This window comes from Podarcis filfolensis (genome assembly GCF_964270895.1).
Source record: "Podarcis filfolensis genome assembly, chromosome: 18".
NCBI lineage: Eukaryota > Metazoa > Chordata > Lepidosauria > Squamata > Lacertidae > Podarcis > Podarcis filfolensis.
The window spans coordinates 4,743,673-4,761,467 of record NC_139622.1 but is presented as its reverse complement, the minus strand read 5'-3'; the positions used below and the strand labels follow the sequence as shown (position 1 = coordinate 4,761,467).

General features: G+C 49.4%; 1 protein-coding gene across 14 annotated transcripts in view; it reads left to right on the top strand.

Annotated features, from left to right (window-relative positions):
• PTPRS (protein tyrosine phosphatase receptor type S) overlaps positions 1-17,795 on the top strand; it is a 308,002-nt gene that overhangs the window by 217,416 nt on the left and 72,791 nt on the right. For 10 of the 14 annotated variants that reach the window (XM_083594329.1, XM_083594336.1, XM_083594335.1 and 7 more), the window contains one exon: positions 15,864-16,169. The exons of the other annotated variants lie outside the window; for them this stretch is intronic. In XM_083594329.1, the coding sequence (XP_083450455.1) occupies positions 15,864-16,169 (306 nt within the window). The remainder of the gene's footprint in view (positions 1-15,863; positions 16,170-17,795) is intronic. 14 annotated transcript variants of the gene reach the window in all.

Below are 17,795 nucleotides of genomic sequence, written 5' to 3'. Positions count from 1 at the left end.
GGGTGAAGAGCGCATTCGTTCGCTCGCTCGCAGGAAAGGAGAAGAAGAGTTCGCCGGTTATACGGAAACTGAGCCACGAAACCTCTGTTCAGCTGTAGCTCTGGGTGTGGCTTTTACGCCGTGCCGAAGCTCAAACGCAACGTGGGGAATTGGCCCCTAGGGAACGCAGCCATTGAGAGGAGCACATTGACAGCCACACGGGGCTTGTTGTGCAGAAGAAAGCAACAGAGCACTGATGAAGAGGAAGGAAAATAGCTGGGAGCCAGCGCTCCTTTCTTGAACCCCGCTGCCCCGCCGGCCCGACCCCTTGCCCATGATCCACGACACTTTCTACCCTTTAGGACAATGGCAGCCTTTTGGCCACCCTAACCCCTGAGTGGCGGAGGGCGCTGGGATTAATGGTGACACCAGGATGCAATCTGGTGGTGGTTTTAGTTTAATGGATTGTCTCCCTTCGCTGTTGTTTCCCCTTCCCCTCCACCCACCTCTCCCCCACAACCACCGGGGATGGCTATGATCCCTGGCTGGCAGCACCGCAACCTGGGCTTCTCACGGATCTTTGCTTTTATTATTTTTTAAGAAACAACAACGGACGAGGTGGTTTTCACACACACAGGCACATACATAACACACACAAACCCTCCTTTCTCTCTCTCTCTCTCCCTCTCACTTTTTATTTTCTATTTTTCCAACCGCATGATTGGCTGTGGCAGGCTGTTCTCTGTGTCTCCCTGTCTTCTCTTATCTTTGCCGGTTTTTTAATAAAAAAAAAAAAAACCACAAAAAACTTGGCCAGGGCTTCAGAGTAGCCGTGACTGGCGTGGGGTTGGAGCGGAAAGCAGTCATTGCAGAGGGTTCTCCTCTCAAGGAATCCTGCCTTATGTCACCACTAGGTAACTCTGCCTCCCTCTAACAGCCTTGTAGAGTCGATTTTTCTCCCCACGCTTCCTGTTGGCTCAGTTGTCTCTTTCTTGGCTTGTTTTGGACGACTCTTCGTTTCTGTTTTCTCCCTGACTTCCACACCTCGACTCTACCCTTGAGCATTGTGGCTTCTGCACAGCGTGAAACCGGAATCGTAGGTGCTGCTCTCATATGGGTTATGCCTGTGGAGGATTCAAAATTACCGTATTTTTCGCTCTATAGGACGCACCGGACAATAGGACGCACCTTGTTTTAGAGGGGGAGAGCAAGAAAAAAAAAATTCTCCCCCTCTCTGCTCAGCGCCCCTTCAGCGAAGCGGCAGGAGAAACAGAGCCCCTTCCATTTCTCCTCCCACTTCGCTGAAGGGGCACTGCGCAAAGAGCGGGAGAATTTTTTTTCTTGTTCTCCCCCTCTAAAACAAGGTGTGTTCAACTGTGCTGCCCCCCGAGCTTGTGGGGCTGGCAGTGGGGGGAAGCGCTGTTTTCCCCCACCGCCAGCCTCAAAGATCCCTGAAGCCTTTGGAGCGCATTGCGAGTTCCCGCTGTGCTCCGCAGGCTTCGGGTTCCTTTTGCTGAAGCCGGGAGAGCAAGACTCTCCCAGCTTCAGCGAAAGGAACCTGAAGCCTCCGGGACGCAGCAGGAACTCGCACTGCACTCCGGAGGCTTCAGGCGGCTATCTTTGAAGCCCGGATAGCGAGAAGGGTTGGTGCACGCCGACCCCTATCGCTCTCTAGGCTTCAGCGAAAGCAACGCCAAGCCTCCGGAGTGCGGACGGAGCGTTCCCTCTGCGCTTTGGAGGCTTCACATTGCTATCGCTGAAGCCAAGGATATGCATTTGCTCCATAGGACGCACACACATTTCCCCTTAATTTTGGGAGGGGAAAAAGTGCGTCCTACAGAGCGAAAAATACGGTATCTCTGTGCTCTTTGAGTGAAAATCCAGCTCGTTTTGTGTTTGGGCGGGAAGCAGGGCTTTCTCTCCCCCCCCCCCCATTTTTAACCTTTATTAATGCTACTAACAAGCCAGAAATGTGGTAGCAGGATACTACTGCCATTGAATTCTACTCAGTATTGATCCAGAGCAGATTCCAATGTATAGTTAGCAGAGTAACAACTTAAACACGTTGCAGGATTCCCCAAAAATAGACCAGAGGCAAATAATATTTCATCCAGCAGAGCTTTACTAAAGGCAAATGAGCCTAATGGTCACAAATCCAATACAGTCAGTACTGGCCCTGTCCATAAGAAATCCGGTTGCAACAGACTTAACTTTAACTTACAATAAGTCTAAATCTTAACACTCTATACCAGGCATAGCCAAACTTGGCCCTCCAGCTGTTTTGGGACTACAACTCCCATCATCCCTAGCTAACAGGACCAGTGGTCAGGGATGATGGGAATTGTAGTCCCAAAACAGCTGGAGGGCCAAGTTTGGCCATGCCTGCTCTATACGGAACACCACACCAGAAGGAAGAGAGATAGAAAGAGAAAGTGAAACCTTCTGGCCTTACTTTCGTAGTCAGCATGACCTTGACAGAAAGATATAACAGGACCAGTTTAAGCCAGCGGTACTCAGCTTCTCGGAAGGAATAACCCAAACATCAGGAGCGTTCTGCCTGTTTCTTTCACACAGAGAAGCTTCCAGAACCCTCTTGAATTAAGTAGAATAGGAAAGATCTCTACACATCAGCTCAATACTTCCTGTGCTACGAAATGCAAACTGACAATTACATCATACAAAGCAAGCAAGCAATAAATAATAAGAGACAGAACGAGTGATGCACCAGTACAGATCCAAACATCCATATTTACTCAGGTGGCATGGATGGTGAATGCTGAGCATCAAAGTCCAAAGCGTAGAAAATGAAGTCCCACCAGAGGACATAAAAATGTCCTGGATGCTCCATGCCCCTGGATACATGCAGTTTATGTTTGATTTTCTTCCCCACCATAATAGCCAAAGTCAATGCAGTCCTAGGCAGATTTTTTCAAGGTTTACCACTGCTGGACAATCGAACTCCTGGCTGCAGTGAGCACCCACGTCAAAAGTCCTTCAGAGCAACAAGCTTTCATGTCGTCCGTCCACGTACTCAGTAATGAGACTAATAATTTGATTATTTCAGAAATTTATTTGAGTACTTGGGACCAGAATAATGAAACCGGAGGGCATTCCCACCAAAGATAATAGAATGCCCCTCAAGAGTTCACTACCATTCCAGCAATCCTGTGTCGATTGCGATGTGATCAGAGGTACCTGCACAGTTGTGTGATGCCATCTATGCAGAACAGGGCCTTTTCTGCGGTGGCTCCCCTTTTGTGGAATGTTGTCCCCAGGGAGGCTCACTGGGCGTCTTCACAACATATCTTTAGGCGCCAACCAAAAGCAGGCCCTTGACTAATTAAACCATCAATGACCTTATATGGGTTGTTACTTCATTTGTCATTATGCTGTTTTTTGTGTTTTTATACAGTAAAACACTCTGCAGTCTGAGGATGAAAGGTGGTCTATAAATTTAATAAGTCGATAAATAACTTTGAGGGAACGTTCCCTCACATATGATGAAACAGGTTTATAGGATTTAGCTGGACTTGTCTCCAGCGAAGGTATAGTTTATTCTCCACATTTCATGTGAGCCAATTTGTCCCCTGGCAGTTATACCTGAGCTAGGGATGCAGGTAGCACTGTGGTCTAAACCACGGAGCCTCTTGGGCTTGCCGATCAGAAGGTTGGCGGTTTGAATCCCTGTGACGGGGTGAGCTCCCGTTTCTCTGTCCCAGCTCCTGCCAACCTAGCAGTTCGAAAGCACGCCAGTGCAAGTAGATAAATAGGTACCACTGCAGCAGGAAGGTAAACGATGTTTCCATGCGCTCTGGTTTTCATCACGGTGTTCTGTTGCGCCAGAAGCAGTTTAGTGCTTCTGGCCACATGACCCAGAAAGCTGTCTGTGGACAAATGCCGGCTCCCTCAGCCTGAAAGCGAGATGAGCGCCACAACCCCATAGTCGCCTTGGACTGGACCTAACCGTCCAGGGGTCCTTTACCTTTTGCATATACCTGAGCTGCTTATATCCAGATATGATTTTAACCTGAAGATTCCGCCTCCATTCTCCTGCTCTCTGCTGTTCCCAACACACCTATAGAAGCTGCTCCGCATCAAAAGCACCTACATGCTAGGAAAAATTGGAGAAAGTTGTCTGCAGAAAGCCAACAGAAGCTCTTTTAAAGCTGAGCAGATGCCCCTTTTGGATTTTCCGAGAATTAGGAAGCGCTAGATTTTAGCAGGGAGAAGGTTTGGGGCGACAGCTCTTTCCGATGAATGTTGTCTGAATGGGGGTGGGATTGATGGGTGGACAAAGGGTACCCTAAAGCACGTTAAGCTGAGGTGCGGATGCTCCCTGAATAATGGCGTAAAAGGTCTTCAGCCAAAACAGCGCTCAGATGATAACGAGTAGTGGTTGTTGCCTCTCCCCAGAAACTGTGGAGTTTGCTGGCGAATAACAGGAAAGGAAGTTAATTTCTGCTTTGGTTTTTCTCCCTTTCTTTTGCGTATAAAACCCATGTCTTAGAAATACAACAAGGCTATAGTAAAAGGTGTAAACGTTGTGGAAGAATGGTGGTTGGGTCCAGTCGATGGTAGTTAATTGAAAATCTACGGGGGGATCTAGTTAAGTTACATTTTAGCAAAACTGAAAATACGCAGTAGTTAAGGATGGATGGATGGTTAGAGGGATGCATAGATAGATAGATGATAGATAGATAGATGATAGATAGATAGATAGATAGATAGATAGATAGATAGATAGATATAGATACGATAGAGGAAAAGAGATGTTGGTTAGTTGGATAGATGGATGAATGGATTATAGAGAGATAGATGATAGATATGATAGGGGGGAGAGAAATGGGGCTAGAGAGATGATAGATAGATAGATAGATAGATAGATAGATAGATAGATAGATAGATGATAGATTGATAGAGAGAGAGAGAGATGATAGATAGATGATAGATAGATGATAGATAGATAGATAGATAGATAGACGATAGATAGATAGATAGATATAGATAGATAGATAGATAGATAGATGATTGATAGATAGATAGATGATAGATAGATAGATGATAGATAGATATAGATAGATAGACGGATTTAGAAGATGTCTTGCTTGGAGTCATCTGATCCATGGTAAAACCTTTGCGAAATCTCCCCCCCACACACACACACACCATTTATATTTTTGCATCCTCCACAGTTATAAATCTGCCCCACAGCAGCGGGTCCTATGAGGACAACATGCATCCAAATAATCTCACCCAAAGTTTTTCAGAGGCCTCGCGCGCTCGTGGTGGTTCTGTTGCCTACCTGTTAAATGTTTGGTGCTCATATCTGTCCCGTGCGAAAGAAAGGACGCTGGCAAAGAGGTCCTCTGGTGGTTTTCCGCAGGCATGCTGTTTCGATTGTCGGAGATGACCCGAAAATGGCTCTTTGTCTTGTAATGCTGTTGGTTTGTTGGTTTGGTTTGTTTTGGTTTTGTTTTGAAAAATGAAACAAGCATCAGTAGAAGAAGCAGTGTGGGACCGCGGTTAACCTTTCGACTCGGTGCTTGCCTCCTTAAAAGAGGAGGACCCCTCTCCATCACAACTTAGGAGAGGCGTCCCTGGAAACCCTTTAGGAGCTCAGGAACCAGGGGAGAAGTTGGCGATGGTTCTGGGCTTGCATCAAACTTCCTTGCATGTACCCCTTGGAGAGACCCTCTCACCACATTTTGGTTATTTTGTGTGTGAAAAGCACCTAGGTTTTCGTGATGGGGTGCAGGGATCTCCCCATTTCTCTCTCTCTCTCTCTCTCTTTCCCTTTCTTTCTCTCTCTTTCTCTCTCTCTCTTTCCTTCCTTCCTTCCTTTCTCTCATTAATTAGTTCAGAGAGGATTTGCTTCCTGGCTTGAAGACCTGGTTTTGGGTTGGGGTGGGGATAAGAAGAGGAGTGGGGCTTTGTAACGTGGTCTTGTAACGTGGTGAAACCAATTCTTTTTGTTTCCTGGCTGGCTGTTGGAGGAACGAGTTCAATTCTTCCCTGATCCCGGCGGCATCCTTCGGCGCCCAGACCTCCCAGCTTGGGACAGGCTTTTTGTGTCTCTCCTTTACCCACCCCCATGCAGTCGTCCCCCCCAACTCCATACAGCTCCCTCCCCGCAGTCTTAACATCATGGCGAGACCCTTTCCTCCTTCTCTTTCTTCTCTAGCTAGCATGCCTGTTCAAACGCATGGGGAACCAGAGCCTTGTAGATTTTATTTCTCCCTTCCTTTCTCTTTTCTGGGCGTATCCGCAGGGGCTGTCCTCCGTAGTGCTCAGATCCTCCCTCCCTGAGAGAAAGTTTACGTCCTACGTCGAAGGCGCTGCGATACCGCTTCAGAAAAGCATGGCTTCTTCCCCCAAAGAATCCTGGGAGTTGTAGTTTGCTAAGGGTGCGGAGAGTTGTCAAGAGACCCCCCCTATTCCCCTCACAGAGCTACAATTCCCAGAATGGTTTAAAAGCCAGTGCCTCTTTGCAGGGAACTATGGGAACAGCAGTTTCACAAGGAGAAGAGGAGACCCCCTAACCACCTTCAGGACCCTTAACAAACTAAAGTGGTACCTCCGGTTGTGGACAGGATCCGTTCCAGAGGTCCGGTCGGAACCCGAGGTTTCTGCCACCTGAGGACCGCTTCTGCGCATGCGCGGTCTACTGCCTCTGCGCATGCGCGCGCGGTGAAACCCGGTAAAATACTTCCGGGTTTGCCGCGCACGCATTCTGAGGTTTATTTAACCTGTACAGCTCTCCCGGGATTATTTGGGGGAATCCATGGCTGTTTAAATTGGGAATCCTAAAATGGAATTAGACTGCTTTAAATGTGCACTGTGAATGCAGCCTAAGTTAAATTAAGAGTATCATAGAATCACAGAATTGTAGAGTTGAGAGGGACCCCAAGAGTCATCTAGTCGAACCCCCTGCAATGCAGGAAACTTTTGCCCAATGTGGTACTTGAACCCACGACCCTGAAATTATGCTCTACTGACTGAACTATCCGTCAACTTGTTCTTTTTAGACAGTGTTGATATTAATGAACCTATAGTATGAATATCATACCTTAGGTCCATTGATGGACCTATGAATATTAATGGGATCTATTAGTGGGACGCGGGTGGTGCTGTGGGTAAAACCTCAGCGCCTAGGACTTGCTGATCGCATGGTCGGCGGTTCGAATCCCCGCGGCGGGGTGCGCTCCCGTCGTTCGGTCCCAGCGCCTGCCAACCTTGCAGTTCGAAAGCATGTCAAAGTGCAAGTAGATAAATAGGGACCGCTTACCGGCGGGAAGGTAAACGGCGTTCTGTGTGCGGCGCTGGCTCGCCAGATGCAGCTTGTCACGCTGGCCACGTGACCCGGAAGTGTCTGCGGACAGCGCTGGCTCCCGGCCTATAGAGTGAGATGAGCGCACAACCCTAGAGTCTGGCAAGACTGGCCCAAACGGGCAGGGGTACCTTTACCTTTACCTTACTCTGAGCATGGCTAACATTGGATTCAATTTCTGCTCTTGAGAATTAGTAACATTAACTGCAACTCTTTGTTTTTTCCTTCCTTGGTGTGCAGACAGTTAGCTCTGAAAATATGGACACTGTGGTATTCTGTCATTCAGGCTAACCCAAGCAAAAGCAAATTCATTCGCTGCTACTGATTGCTTTTCAGCCTATTGGCCAGTGCCAGTGTCGTCACCCGACGCTCACAGCAAGGTGCATTGCATTTTCCTTGTGGTTCCTTTTTAGTAAGGCTTGCCAAGGTTAGTCTTCCCCAACGTGGTGCCCTCCAGATGTTGTTGGACTCAGTTTCCCATCAGCCCTACCCCAGTGTGGCTGGGGATGATGGGAAGTGGTGCCAGACCACATACCACCTGCCCTGCTTGAAGAAGCTCCCAGGTCCAGGGGCCTGGGCAGGTGCTAGCAATGCCAACCCTGATGCTAGAGTAGGGGGGAAATACCAAACCTGTCTTTATACCATATGTATAAAGTGCTTCCCCCAAAGAATTCAGGGGGTTAGACTGGATGACCCCATGGGGCCCCCCATCCAATTCTACAATTCTGTGAAATGTCCTTGCATTCAGCCCCTGTCTTCCTTCGTAGTTCCACCACTGCTCCACTGGCAGAGCAGCAATAACTGAATTTGTTCCTAATTCATCCCCAGCTCCACACTACCCTATTAGAAAGCATTGGTCAGAAAAGCTGTTTGCACGACCCGCAAAGGGAGATAAAAACACGACAAAATTGAAACCGGGAGCATCTATTTAGGCACATTTATTCGGAATCCAGTTGAAACGATTCTGTTCAATTAATTCAGCAAAAGTAGAACTGTAGAGGGGGAAGGTACCCTGGGGGGTCATCTAGTCCAACCCCTGCAATGCAGGAATCTCAACTGAATCATCCATGGAAGGTGGCCATCCAACCTTGGCTTAAATAACTCTGAGGAAGGAGAGTCCACAACCTCCCCTGGGAGTCGAACAGCTCTTACCTTCAGAAAGTTCTTCCCGATGTTTAGCTGAAATCTCCTGTCTTGTAACTTGAAGCCATTGGAGAAAACTATAGCTTGCTCCATCTTCCATATGACAGCCCTTTGAAGATGCGGGTGGCGCTGTGGTCTAAACCACTGAGCCTCTTGGGCTTCCCGATCAGAAGGTTGGCGGTTCGAATCCCCATGACGGGGTGAGCTCCCGTTGCTCGGTCCCTGCTCCTGCCAACCTAGCAGTTCGAAAGCACACCAGGGCAAGTAGATAAATAGGTACAGCTCCGGCGGGAAGGTAAACAGCATTTCTGTGCGCTGCTCTGGTTTCGCCAGAAGCGACTTAGTCCTGCTGGCCACATGACCCGGGAAAACTGTCTGCGGACAAACTCTCGGCCAGTAAAGCGAGATGAGCGCCGCAACCCCAGAGTCGTCTGCGACTGGACTAAACTGTCAGGGGTCCCTTCACCCTTTACCTTTGTTGTCTCCAAATATCTTGATCCAGGGATGCTAGCTTTTCAAAGTCTGGTATTCTCCAGTGCCTTCCTGCTGCCCCCTTGCCAATTTGCACCCCACTAGATAATCCCACCCCCCACTTTGGAAACCACTGTACCAAACGCCAGGCCTGTGCTGGATTTCCAAGAAAACCTTCCCAGAATTGTGGTTTGATGCTAAAGCCTCTGGCCTTACGAGAAACCAGGATAAAGCTTCAATACGGATACACCTTTTTCTTATTCTCTCTCTCTCTCTCTCTCTCTCTCTCTGATTTCATGCTTCTCTTTTCTTTCCCTCGCCCCCCTGCCTGCGATTCTCCTCCGTCTCAGCTTTTCACACGCAAGCGTGCATGGTTTGGGCAAAATTTCCTTTCCCTAACCCCCCCCCCCAACCATCCTCCCCCCGCATGCCAGCACATCCCGCCGCACCATTTTCCGTGCTACTCCGCCAGGGTGGCGTTCCCGAGCATCAAAAACCCGTTTTTTGTTTAAAAAAAAATCCATTAAACTAAAGGTAAAGTATTATTTTTTGATCTTGCGAAAGAATTCTGCCTTTAACTCTTCAAGTACCAGAGACAATAGACTGTAGAACACCTGGAGGAAAATCTAGGGGAACGAAAAGAAAATTGGCTGGGAGGGACCTAAAAAATAATTTTTAAAAAAGGAAACCAAATCAGTGATTATTGGTGGATATGTTGCCATTTCTAACCCAACAGTAAAAGTGACAGATTTGGGCTTTGCTCTTGCTGGGCGATTGGTTCCCTTAGAAATAACAATAATTATAACAACAACAATTTCTTTTCAGTATTTTTGGGAAGCGCTAACCCATTCAGAGGACTTTCACGGGCGTGCAAAATGCACGGGACAGATTTGTAGGGAAACAGCGAGGGCGGGATGAAGAGATAGCCCCCGCCCCACCCCTCCAGAGCTTTTAACTCTGTTGAAAACGCATTTAAGGGGGAGAAAAGGTTGTCTTTGTGATTTAGAACTCTTAAAAGAGTTGCAAGCTTGCACACACCCCTTTTTCTGCGCCTAGAATAAGCCAGTGACATCGAACAGATGTATGCAAAGTCTATGGTACCTAAAGGGTTAAAAACAAACAAACAAACAACAAGTAAAGCCACTTTGCATTTGGTGTATGGCAACTCAGTGAAGGGGCCCGATTCTTGAGGCCTGGACAGTCATCTTTTAAGGCCGCGTGAAAGCAGCCGCAGAAGGTGAGTACTGGATGGTCTCAAGCGGATTCACAAATACAGCCCAACCTGTTACCTTTCCCGCATGCTCGGCACCTCTCTCTCTCTCGGCCACGCTCCACGCAGCTCTGGGCACGCTCCCCTACTCCTGGCGGCCTTCGGGAAACCCCACGGGGGGTGGAGGGAGGAAGGAGGCGCAGGACAAGTGAGTTGGAGGTGGGCGAAGGCTTTTTTCGGAGCTCTCTCCAAAGGGAAAGTTCTGACCTCGCTCCAGTCGCTGCAAAACCTCCTGCATCCTCTGTCGGGAATGGCTGTCTCTCATGCAACGCACACATGCACACAGACACCCCTGGATTTGCACAGGTTGGGCTGGATTGTGATGGAAAGGCCATGAAACCCCTCTGAAGGGGTCCTCCTGCGCAGACGATGCGGTCCAGACAAGTAGGAGCTCTGGTTCTTCTGCCTCCCTTGCTTTGCTTGGATAGGAAGAGGTCCCCTGTCTCCTCGCCTCTTTCCCTGCCCCTCTAAGGAAGGACGGGCGTTCACACATGCACACGCACACCGTGTCTTCCTCTCAGAGCTTTTAGAGGGGTGAGTGAGCAGGGCCATTCTCCGGAATAGCAGTACAGCCAAAGAAACTCTGCACTCTGCTTTTATTTTTATAAAACATTATTTTGGACCGGGGCTGCACTTTACTCTTTTTTGGTACTGGCTGGGCTGGGGGGGGGGGGTTGGCTCAGAATGCAAACAGAAAAAAGGGGGGGAAGAAATTGGGTAGGTGAGGCCAGGTCTGACTCTGCAGTGGGTTTCTGGAAAGTTTTAGCTGAAGAACCGCCCCATGGTTACAGGCAGTTGAAAGACCCAGAGTCGGCCTGCGAGGCCTTTTAGGCATTGAGAAGAAGTCTTCTCTCTGATCAGAGCAAAAGGCGGGTGAGTTGGGGGCCGAGGATGAGAAAAGGCGCAGGGAAAACACTAAGGATGAGTTATTCTGCATATTCCGAAGCTAAGCAATTTACCGTATTTTTCGCTCTATAAGACGCACTTTTTCCCCTCCAGAAATTAAGGGGAAATGTGTGTGCGTCCTATAGAGCAAATGCAGGCTGAGCGGCTAAGCCCAATGCCTGAATAGGGAGACAGAGCGCTGCGCAGCTCCGTTCTAGCTTGTTCTAGCTCCGTCTCGCTGTTCTAGCTTGGGGTTAGCGGCGCAAAGCCTCCGCAGGGCAGTGGGGTGCCTTCATCCCGCTGCTCTGTGGAGGCTTCAAAGACCGCGCTCCGGGGGCTTCGGGCAGCTATCCGCAAGTCTTCGGAGCGCAGCAGGAGTTCCCGCTGCGCTCCGAAGGCTTGCGGATAGCCGCCTGAAGCCAGGAGAGTGAGAGGGGTCGGTGCGCACTGATCCCTCTTGCTCTCCAGGCTTCGCTTCTCTGGAGAGGTGCTGCACAGTTTTCCCTCTCTGCGCAGCGCCCCTTCAGCGAAGCAGGAGGAGAAATGGAAGGGGCTCCGTTTCTCCTGCCGCTTCGCTGAAGGGGTGCTGAGCAGAGAGGGGGAGAATGTTTTTTTTTTCCCTGTTCTCCCCATCCTATGGTCCGGTGCGTCCTATAGAGCGAAAAATACGGTAGGTGCTTCGGTTTAAAGACAACAGGACGCCAGTTCTGCCCTGTAGAAAGGAAAACGCAACTCAGAGTCGCTCCAGAATAATGGAGCTCTCCAAACCGTTGCGTTTGGAGAGCGTTGGAGCTCTCCAAACCGTTTGCCCGCGCCCCGCGCCCCCGCCCCAGAAAATAGTAGACCTAGCCGAAAGGCAACACACAGAGATCTGCATTTATTGCTGCAGTGCAAAACCAAGAGGCCGAGGAGGAAACGGAAACTGTTCTGAAGAGGACGCATAAAGCCCTGAGTTCGAATCCCGACATCTCCTGGTCAGGACGGGAGAGTCTCCTGCCATGTGACAGCACCGTCCCCCTGCGGACGAGGGCTGTCTTTGAGCAAAGCCCAGATGGTGGGGGCATCAAGTGAGTTAGTGTCTTGTTCTTTTGAGGAGGCAGACCATTGGAGGAATGCCTTAGAAACCCACCAAGAGTGCGGTCTGGCCTCCGCCGCACCAAGCGACCCTAGTACTCTCGTAAGAAAGTCTTATAAAGTTAGCCGATGCGCGGAAGGTAGGTAAAACAGACTACGAGGACTCTGGAAGTACTTGATTTATACTTTTTTGTATAACTAGAGAGATTATTATTATTATTATTTTATTTTGTTACAATCATTATTTCCCTTCTTTTGAATTTGTGTCCCCCCCTTTAATGCAGCGACTTGCTTTCGTTACTAATTTTCCGTTGCTGCCCCAAGCTTGCCGTTTGCTTTTTAGTGCCGTCCCCCCACCCACCCCCAGCTTTCTTCTGAAGGTCTGGTGTGTTGGAAGAACATTAATCCAGGGGTTGCTGATGGGCTGTTTAGCAAGTTGCTTGGACTTGGTTACTCACAAAAGCGGTGCTCTAATATTAAGGCTCTAAGGCCTAGGTGTGCCCATTATGCTGCGAAGATCTGCGCACGCTTGCGGGGGGGGGCGGGGAGAAGAGAGATGAGGCCCCAAAGGCACCTCTCCAAACCTCACAAGAGGAACCCCATGGCCTCTATCTAGAGTTGGTTTTGGAGGATAAAAGACAGCTAGCCCAGGCTGCTTGTGACCTGTACAGCGGACACTCGGGTTGCGAACGTGATCCGTGCGGGTTGCACGTTCGCAACCCGCAGCTGCACGCCTGCACATGCGCAGGTTGCAATTCTGCGCATGCGCAAAGTGCGATTTAGTGCTTCTGCGCATGCGCAACTGCCCAAACCTGGAAGTGACCCGTTCCAGTACTTCCGGGTTTCGGCGGTCCATAACCCGAAAAAACGCAACCTGAAGCGTCTGTAAACTGAGGTATGACTGTACTTAGTTACAGGTATACACTCACCCCTTGGCTAACTTAAGAGATCTCCATTTGGATTGCAACCCCGATTTGTGGGAAAACTTTGCCCCTCTCCCTCCGCCCCGCCATGGTCCCGATCTGGAGCACTGCAGGTTTGCAGAACCCAAAAAAATGTCTCATCCGAATTAATGGAAGCGTTTTTTATTTATTTTTGTATTGGGTTGGGGAAACCAACCCTACACTCAAGGGGAAGAACGGGGGCAGTTAAGATCACAAGCTGGAGCAGTGCCAGAATTTGGGGGGTGGAGGGGGGAGAAGATGAGAATATCGTCTCCGAATTCAGAACTAAACTCTCTCTGTATCTCGAAAGCAGCTTTGTAACAAAGCCTGGTGGATGTGTGTCTAGCACAGCCAACTTTCTGTTTAGTTTTGCCTAACCTCAGTATTCATTGAAATCCTGGTTCCAGTTGTTATTTCAGCAACCCAACAGCTGTATTCCCACCTGAGCTGGGAGATCTGGGGCATAAATTTAGGAGGAGAGCAAAAGCAGAACGATGGATCCAGAGATTCATCACATGTGATAACTGATTGACGCTGTGTGATTGTACTCATTTTCAGAGTAGACCTCTCCAGTGTAAGTCAGAGGTGACCCATTGAAATTAATGGATGCAGTTTACTTAGGCCTGTTAATTTCGGTGGGTCTACTCGCGAGTAGAGCTTAGTTGGCTGTAACCCTTCTGTTGCTCCAGGAAGACCCTCCTGATTTCCCTCCCCCTGTTGAAACAGGGTAGGCTGTTCTCCCCATGTTTGAACAACTTTGGGGGAAAGAAGGAAGAAAACGCAAAATTGCCGTGCAAAATTAGGACCGTAACCCCAGCGTGAAGAGAGCTGCCTTATAAAAGACTCCCTTCTTCTTCCAGCAAATCCGTGAGCCCTGCAGCTCTTTGACAACTGGGGGACTTGAACTTCATTTGCATATCAGACCTGGAAGGACTTGCTTGCTGGGTTGCAGCGAGCCCTCCAAAACCCCTTTTGAGCAGGTGTTCAGCAAGAGGAAGGGGGGCCGAGGACCGCCATGGGTCAGCGACAGAGCATCTGTTTAGCATGCACGAGGTCCCGGGGTCAGGCATCTGGCATCTGCCGGTAGGGCTGAGAATGTCCAATACCTGAAACTTCTACAGCTGCTACAGTGCTAGCCACCACTTTAGAGAGCCCAATGGGACAATGATCTGACTTACTTTAAGGCAGTTTCCTGTAAATGCAAGCTCTCCACTGGGAACCATGAGGACTAGAACAAGGGTCAGCAAGGTTTATCTTGCCTGGGCCGGATCGGTCCCGCGGTGATCCCTCTGTGGGCCGGATCCTGTGATTTTCAGCATCTGCGCAGACGCAATTTTCGGCGCTGCGGAAGCGAGTCCCCTGCACCGGTTTAGTGCAGCACAGCTCGGTTTGGGGGCGGCTCGTGGGCCGCTTCTGGCCCACGGGCCTTAGGTTGCAGACCCCTGGACTAGAACCTTCCACTTACAGGAGGACCGCAGCTCTGTGGTGGAGCCCAGGGTTTGCATGCTGAAGTTCCCAGGTTCAGTGCCAGCTCCTCCAGTTAGGACTGAGAACGCTGCCTGCCTGAAATCGGACAGAGCTTCTGCCGAAATGTGTAGCAGCAGACTGGACTGCTTAATAGTCAAGTAGATCTGATGGCCTTCCTGGTCGAAGGATCTGTCTGGGGAAGGATCTGTCTGCCCATTTTGTGCAGCAGAAACGACCCGTTTCCTTGCTTCACTTTTCTGCTGGCCTACGGCACCTGCGGAAGTTTCTCTTCCCCGTGTGAAGAACTGGAGGAGGTGTCCAAGCCTTTGGACCGGGGAGAACCGAGGGAAATTTCCCCTTGCTGCTTTTGTGGAAGCGCTGCAGAGAATCGCAGCAGGATCCACCACCTACGTGGGTTTTTCCTATTAAAAATGGGCACGATCTCTTCCGGCGTGGGGAAGGGGGACCCTATCTCCCCATCTCCAAAATCCACGTAGATGAGTAATTCTGACTGTTGAGCTTGGCCACATTCACACCGTAAAGCTCTGTGCTGCCGCTTTAAACAGTCGCGGCTTTCCCCTCAAAGAATCCTGGGACCTGTAATTTGTTCAGGGTGCTGTGAGTTCCTAGGCAAACTCTGGCCCTCCAGATGTTTGGGACTACAATTCCCATCATCCCTGACCACTGGTCCGTTAGCTATGGATGATGGGAATTGTAGTCCCAAACATCTGGAGGGCCAGAGTTTGCCTACGGCTGTCCTAAGAACTCACAGCACCCTGAACCAGTTACAGATCCCAGGATTCTTTGGGTGATCGAAGTGGCGTCGCAGCACCAGAAGCACACAGTGCAAATTTGGCCCTAAATAGATTAGGAGTTAAATCTGTCGTGGCCTTACAAACAGTTGAGAAGAGACCTTTGCCTATCTGTGCAAGCCAATTATTTTGCTTTGTACGATTCGCATCGCAAGACCCTCCCTTGCTTTGTTTCTGTTGCAATTTTGGCTTTGTTCGTTTTGGTTTGGTTTTTTCATTTATTTAAAGGAAGCAGAGCTTTTCTTTTTTTTTTAATTTCTCCCCCCTTTTAAATTTTGTCCTCCTAAGCCAAATTTTCGTACGTTTCGTTTTAGATTTTTTTGTTATCATTTTTCCTGTTTTTCTTTTCCCCCCTTCCCCATCTTTTGTTGTTTTCCCGACCCGACCCCGCCTTCCCGCTGTCCCCAATACCTCTCCCCTTCCTCCTTGCCCCCGCCCCGCCCCGGACTTCCCCTACTGCTCCCTTCTTCCCTCCTCCCACCCAACAACAGAACCGTCCGCCCCCCCTCGAGACGTAAAATGTGTCAGCACCAGATCCACGGCCATTCTGGTAAGTTGGCGGCCCCCTCCAGCCGAGAGCCAAAATGGCGTCTTGAACGGATATAGCGTTCGCTACCGAGCCCTGGACTCAGAGGACACGGAACCGAGAGAGGTGACCAACATTCACGCAAGCACCAATCAGTTCCTCCTGGAATCGCTGGAGAAGTGGACGGAATACCGGATCACTGTGGTGGCGCACACGATGGTGGGACCCGGGCCAGAAAGCTCACCGGTCATCGTCCGCACCGACGAAGACGGTAATTGGTTCCTTCGCTTCTCTGTTGAGCCTCCTGGAGAGTTAGGACAGAGATATTGGGTGGGGTAAGGATGGAGGGCAGGGTCAGGGACGTCTTACCCATAGGTGCTAAGGGTGCAGGGCACCCGGGTGCCAGGCCGAGAGTCTGGGGCCCGGGATAGATAGATAGAAAAACTTTATTCGCCTTAGCCAACGGCCATAGCAACATAAAACAAGCAATATATACAATTAAAAAGACAACATTGGGTAAAAAGGGCATTCAAATGACCAAGATTATCGTTCAGATAATCTCATGGCACCCTTGATAAACCTAGCAACCTTTGCTGTTGTCTGATCATTTTGATCTGATATAATAATAATAATAATAATAATAATAATAATAATAATAATAATAATAAATTTTATTTATACCCCGCCCTCCCCAGCCAAGGCCGGGCTCAGGGCGGCTAACAACCAATAATAAAAACGAGTTGAATGAATACAACTTAAAAACAAGATTAAAATACAACATTAAAACACAAAGAAAATGCACAAAGAAAGAACAATGTGGCCACAGATGGGCGGCCTGGGATGGTAAGAGTGGGGTGATGATCTCATTCCTCAGTTCTTTATAAAGGGGACAGGACAAGAGAACATGAGCCACTGTTTCCAAATTGCCATCAGTCGGAGTGCCGCAGAAGGCTGTGCTGCTACTGGCGGCTCTGCGCCGTGAGTTCAGGGGCAACCGAGCCAGCGAGACACTGAGGCTGCCGCGCTCCTGCGCACCTGGGACTGGGCAACGTGGGGCGGGCCTCCGGGCAGATCTTTGGACCCCGGCGCTGCATATGCTTAAGACAGCCCTGGGCCGGGTGTCCCAAACAGAGCTATAAGGAGCCTTTTAAGGCAGGGTTTCCAAAACCTATGCACTCTCCATCGCTCTTTCTGGTTACTTCCAGGCTGGGCTACCGCAATTCGCTGTACAGGGGGCCGCCCTTGAAGGCGACCCAGAAATGTCAGTCTGAAATGCAGCCTCCCAGAGTGGCTGGGGCAACCCTGTTGGGTTGCAAATACAAATGTGTAGTTCACTTTTTAAAACATGCCGGTTTATTTCCAAGCCCAGTTTGAGGTGTTCGTGTTGGTCTTGAAAGCCCTCGACGACTTGAGCCACAAATAAAATAATAATAATAATAATAATAATAATAATAATAATAATAATAATAATAATTTATTATTTGTACCCCGCCCATCTGGCTGGGTCTCCCCAGCCACTCTGGGCGGCTTCCAACAGAACACTAAAATACAATAAAATAAAAGATCTGAAAGGCCGCCACGTAGCCTCTCAGGTGCTGAGATCAACAGTGGGGAGGGGGCTCTTGGTTATTTCTTAAGAGTGGCAGCCCAGGGGGACGGGGCCTTCTCTGTGGCAGCCCCTAAGCTAGCCGTGGAACTCTCTGCATTCAGAGATGCGCCTGGCACCTTCATTGTAGAGCTTGCAGAGAATGCCGAAGACATCCTTACTGGCTTTTGGGCCCCAACTTAATCTCTTCATTGTAATTCACTTTACACTGCTTTGTAATGTTGCGTTTTAACATTGTAACCTGCCCCGGGACGTTAAGGTGAAGGGCAGGCAATAGGCAAACAGTTGGTG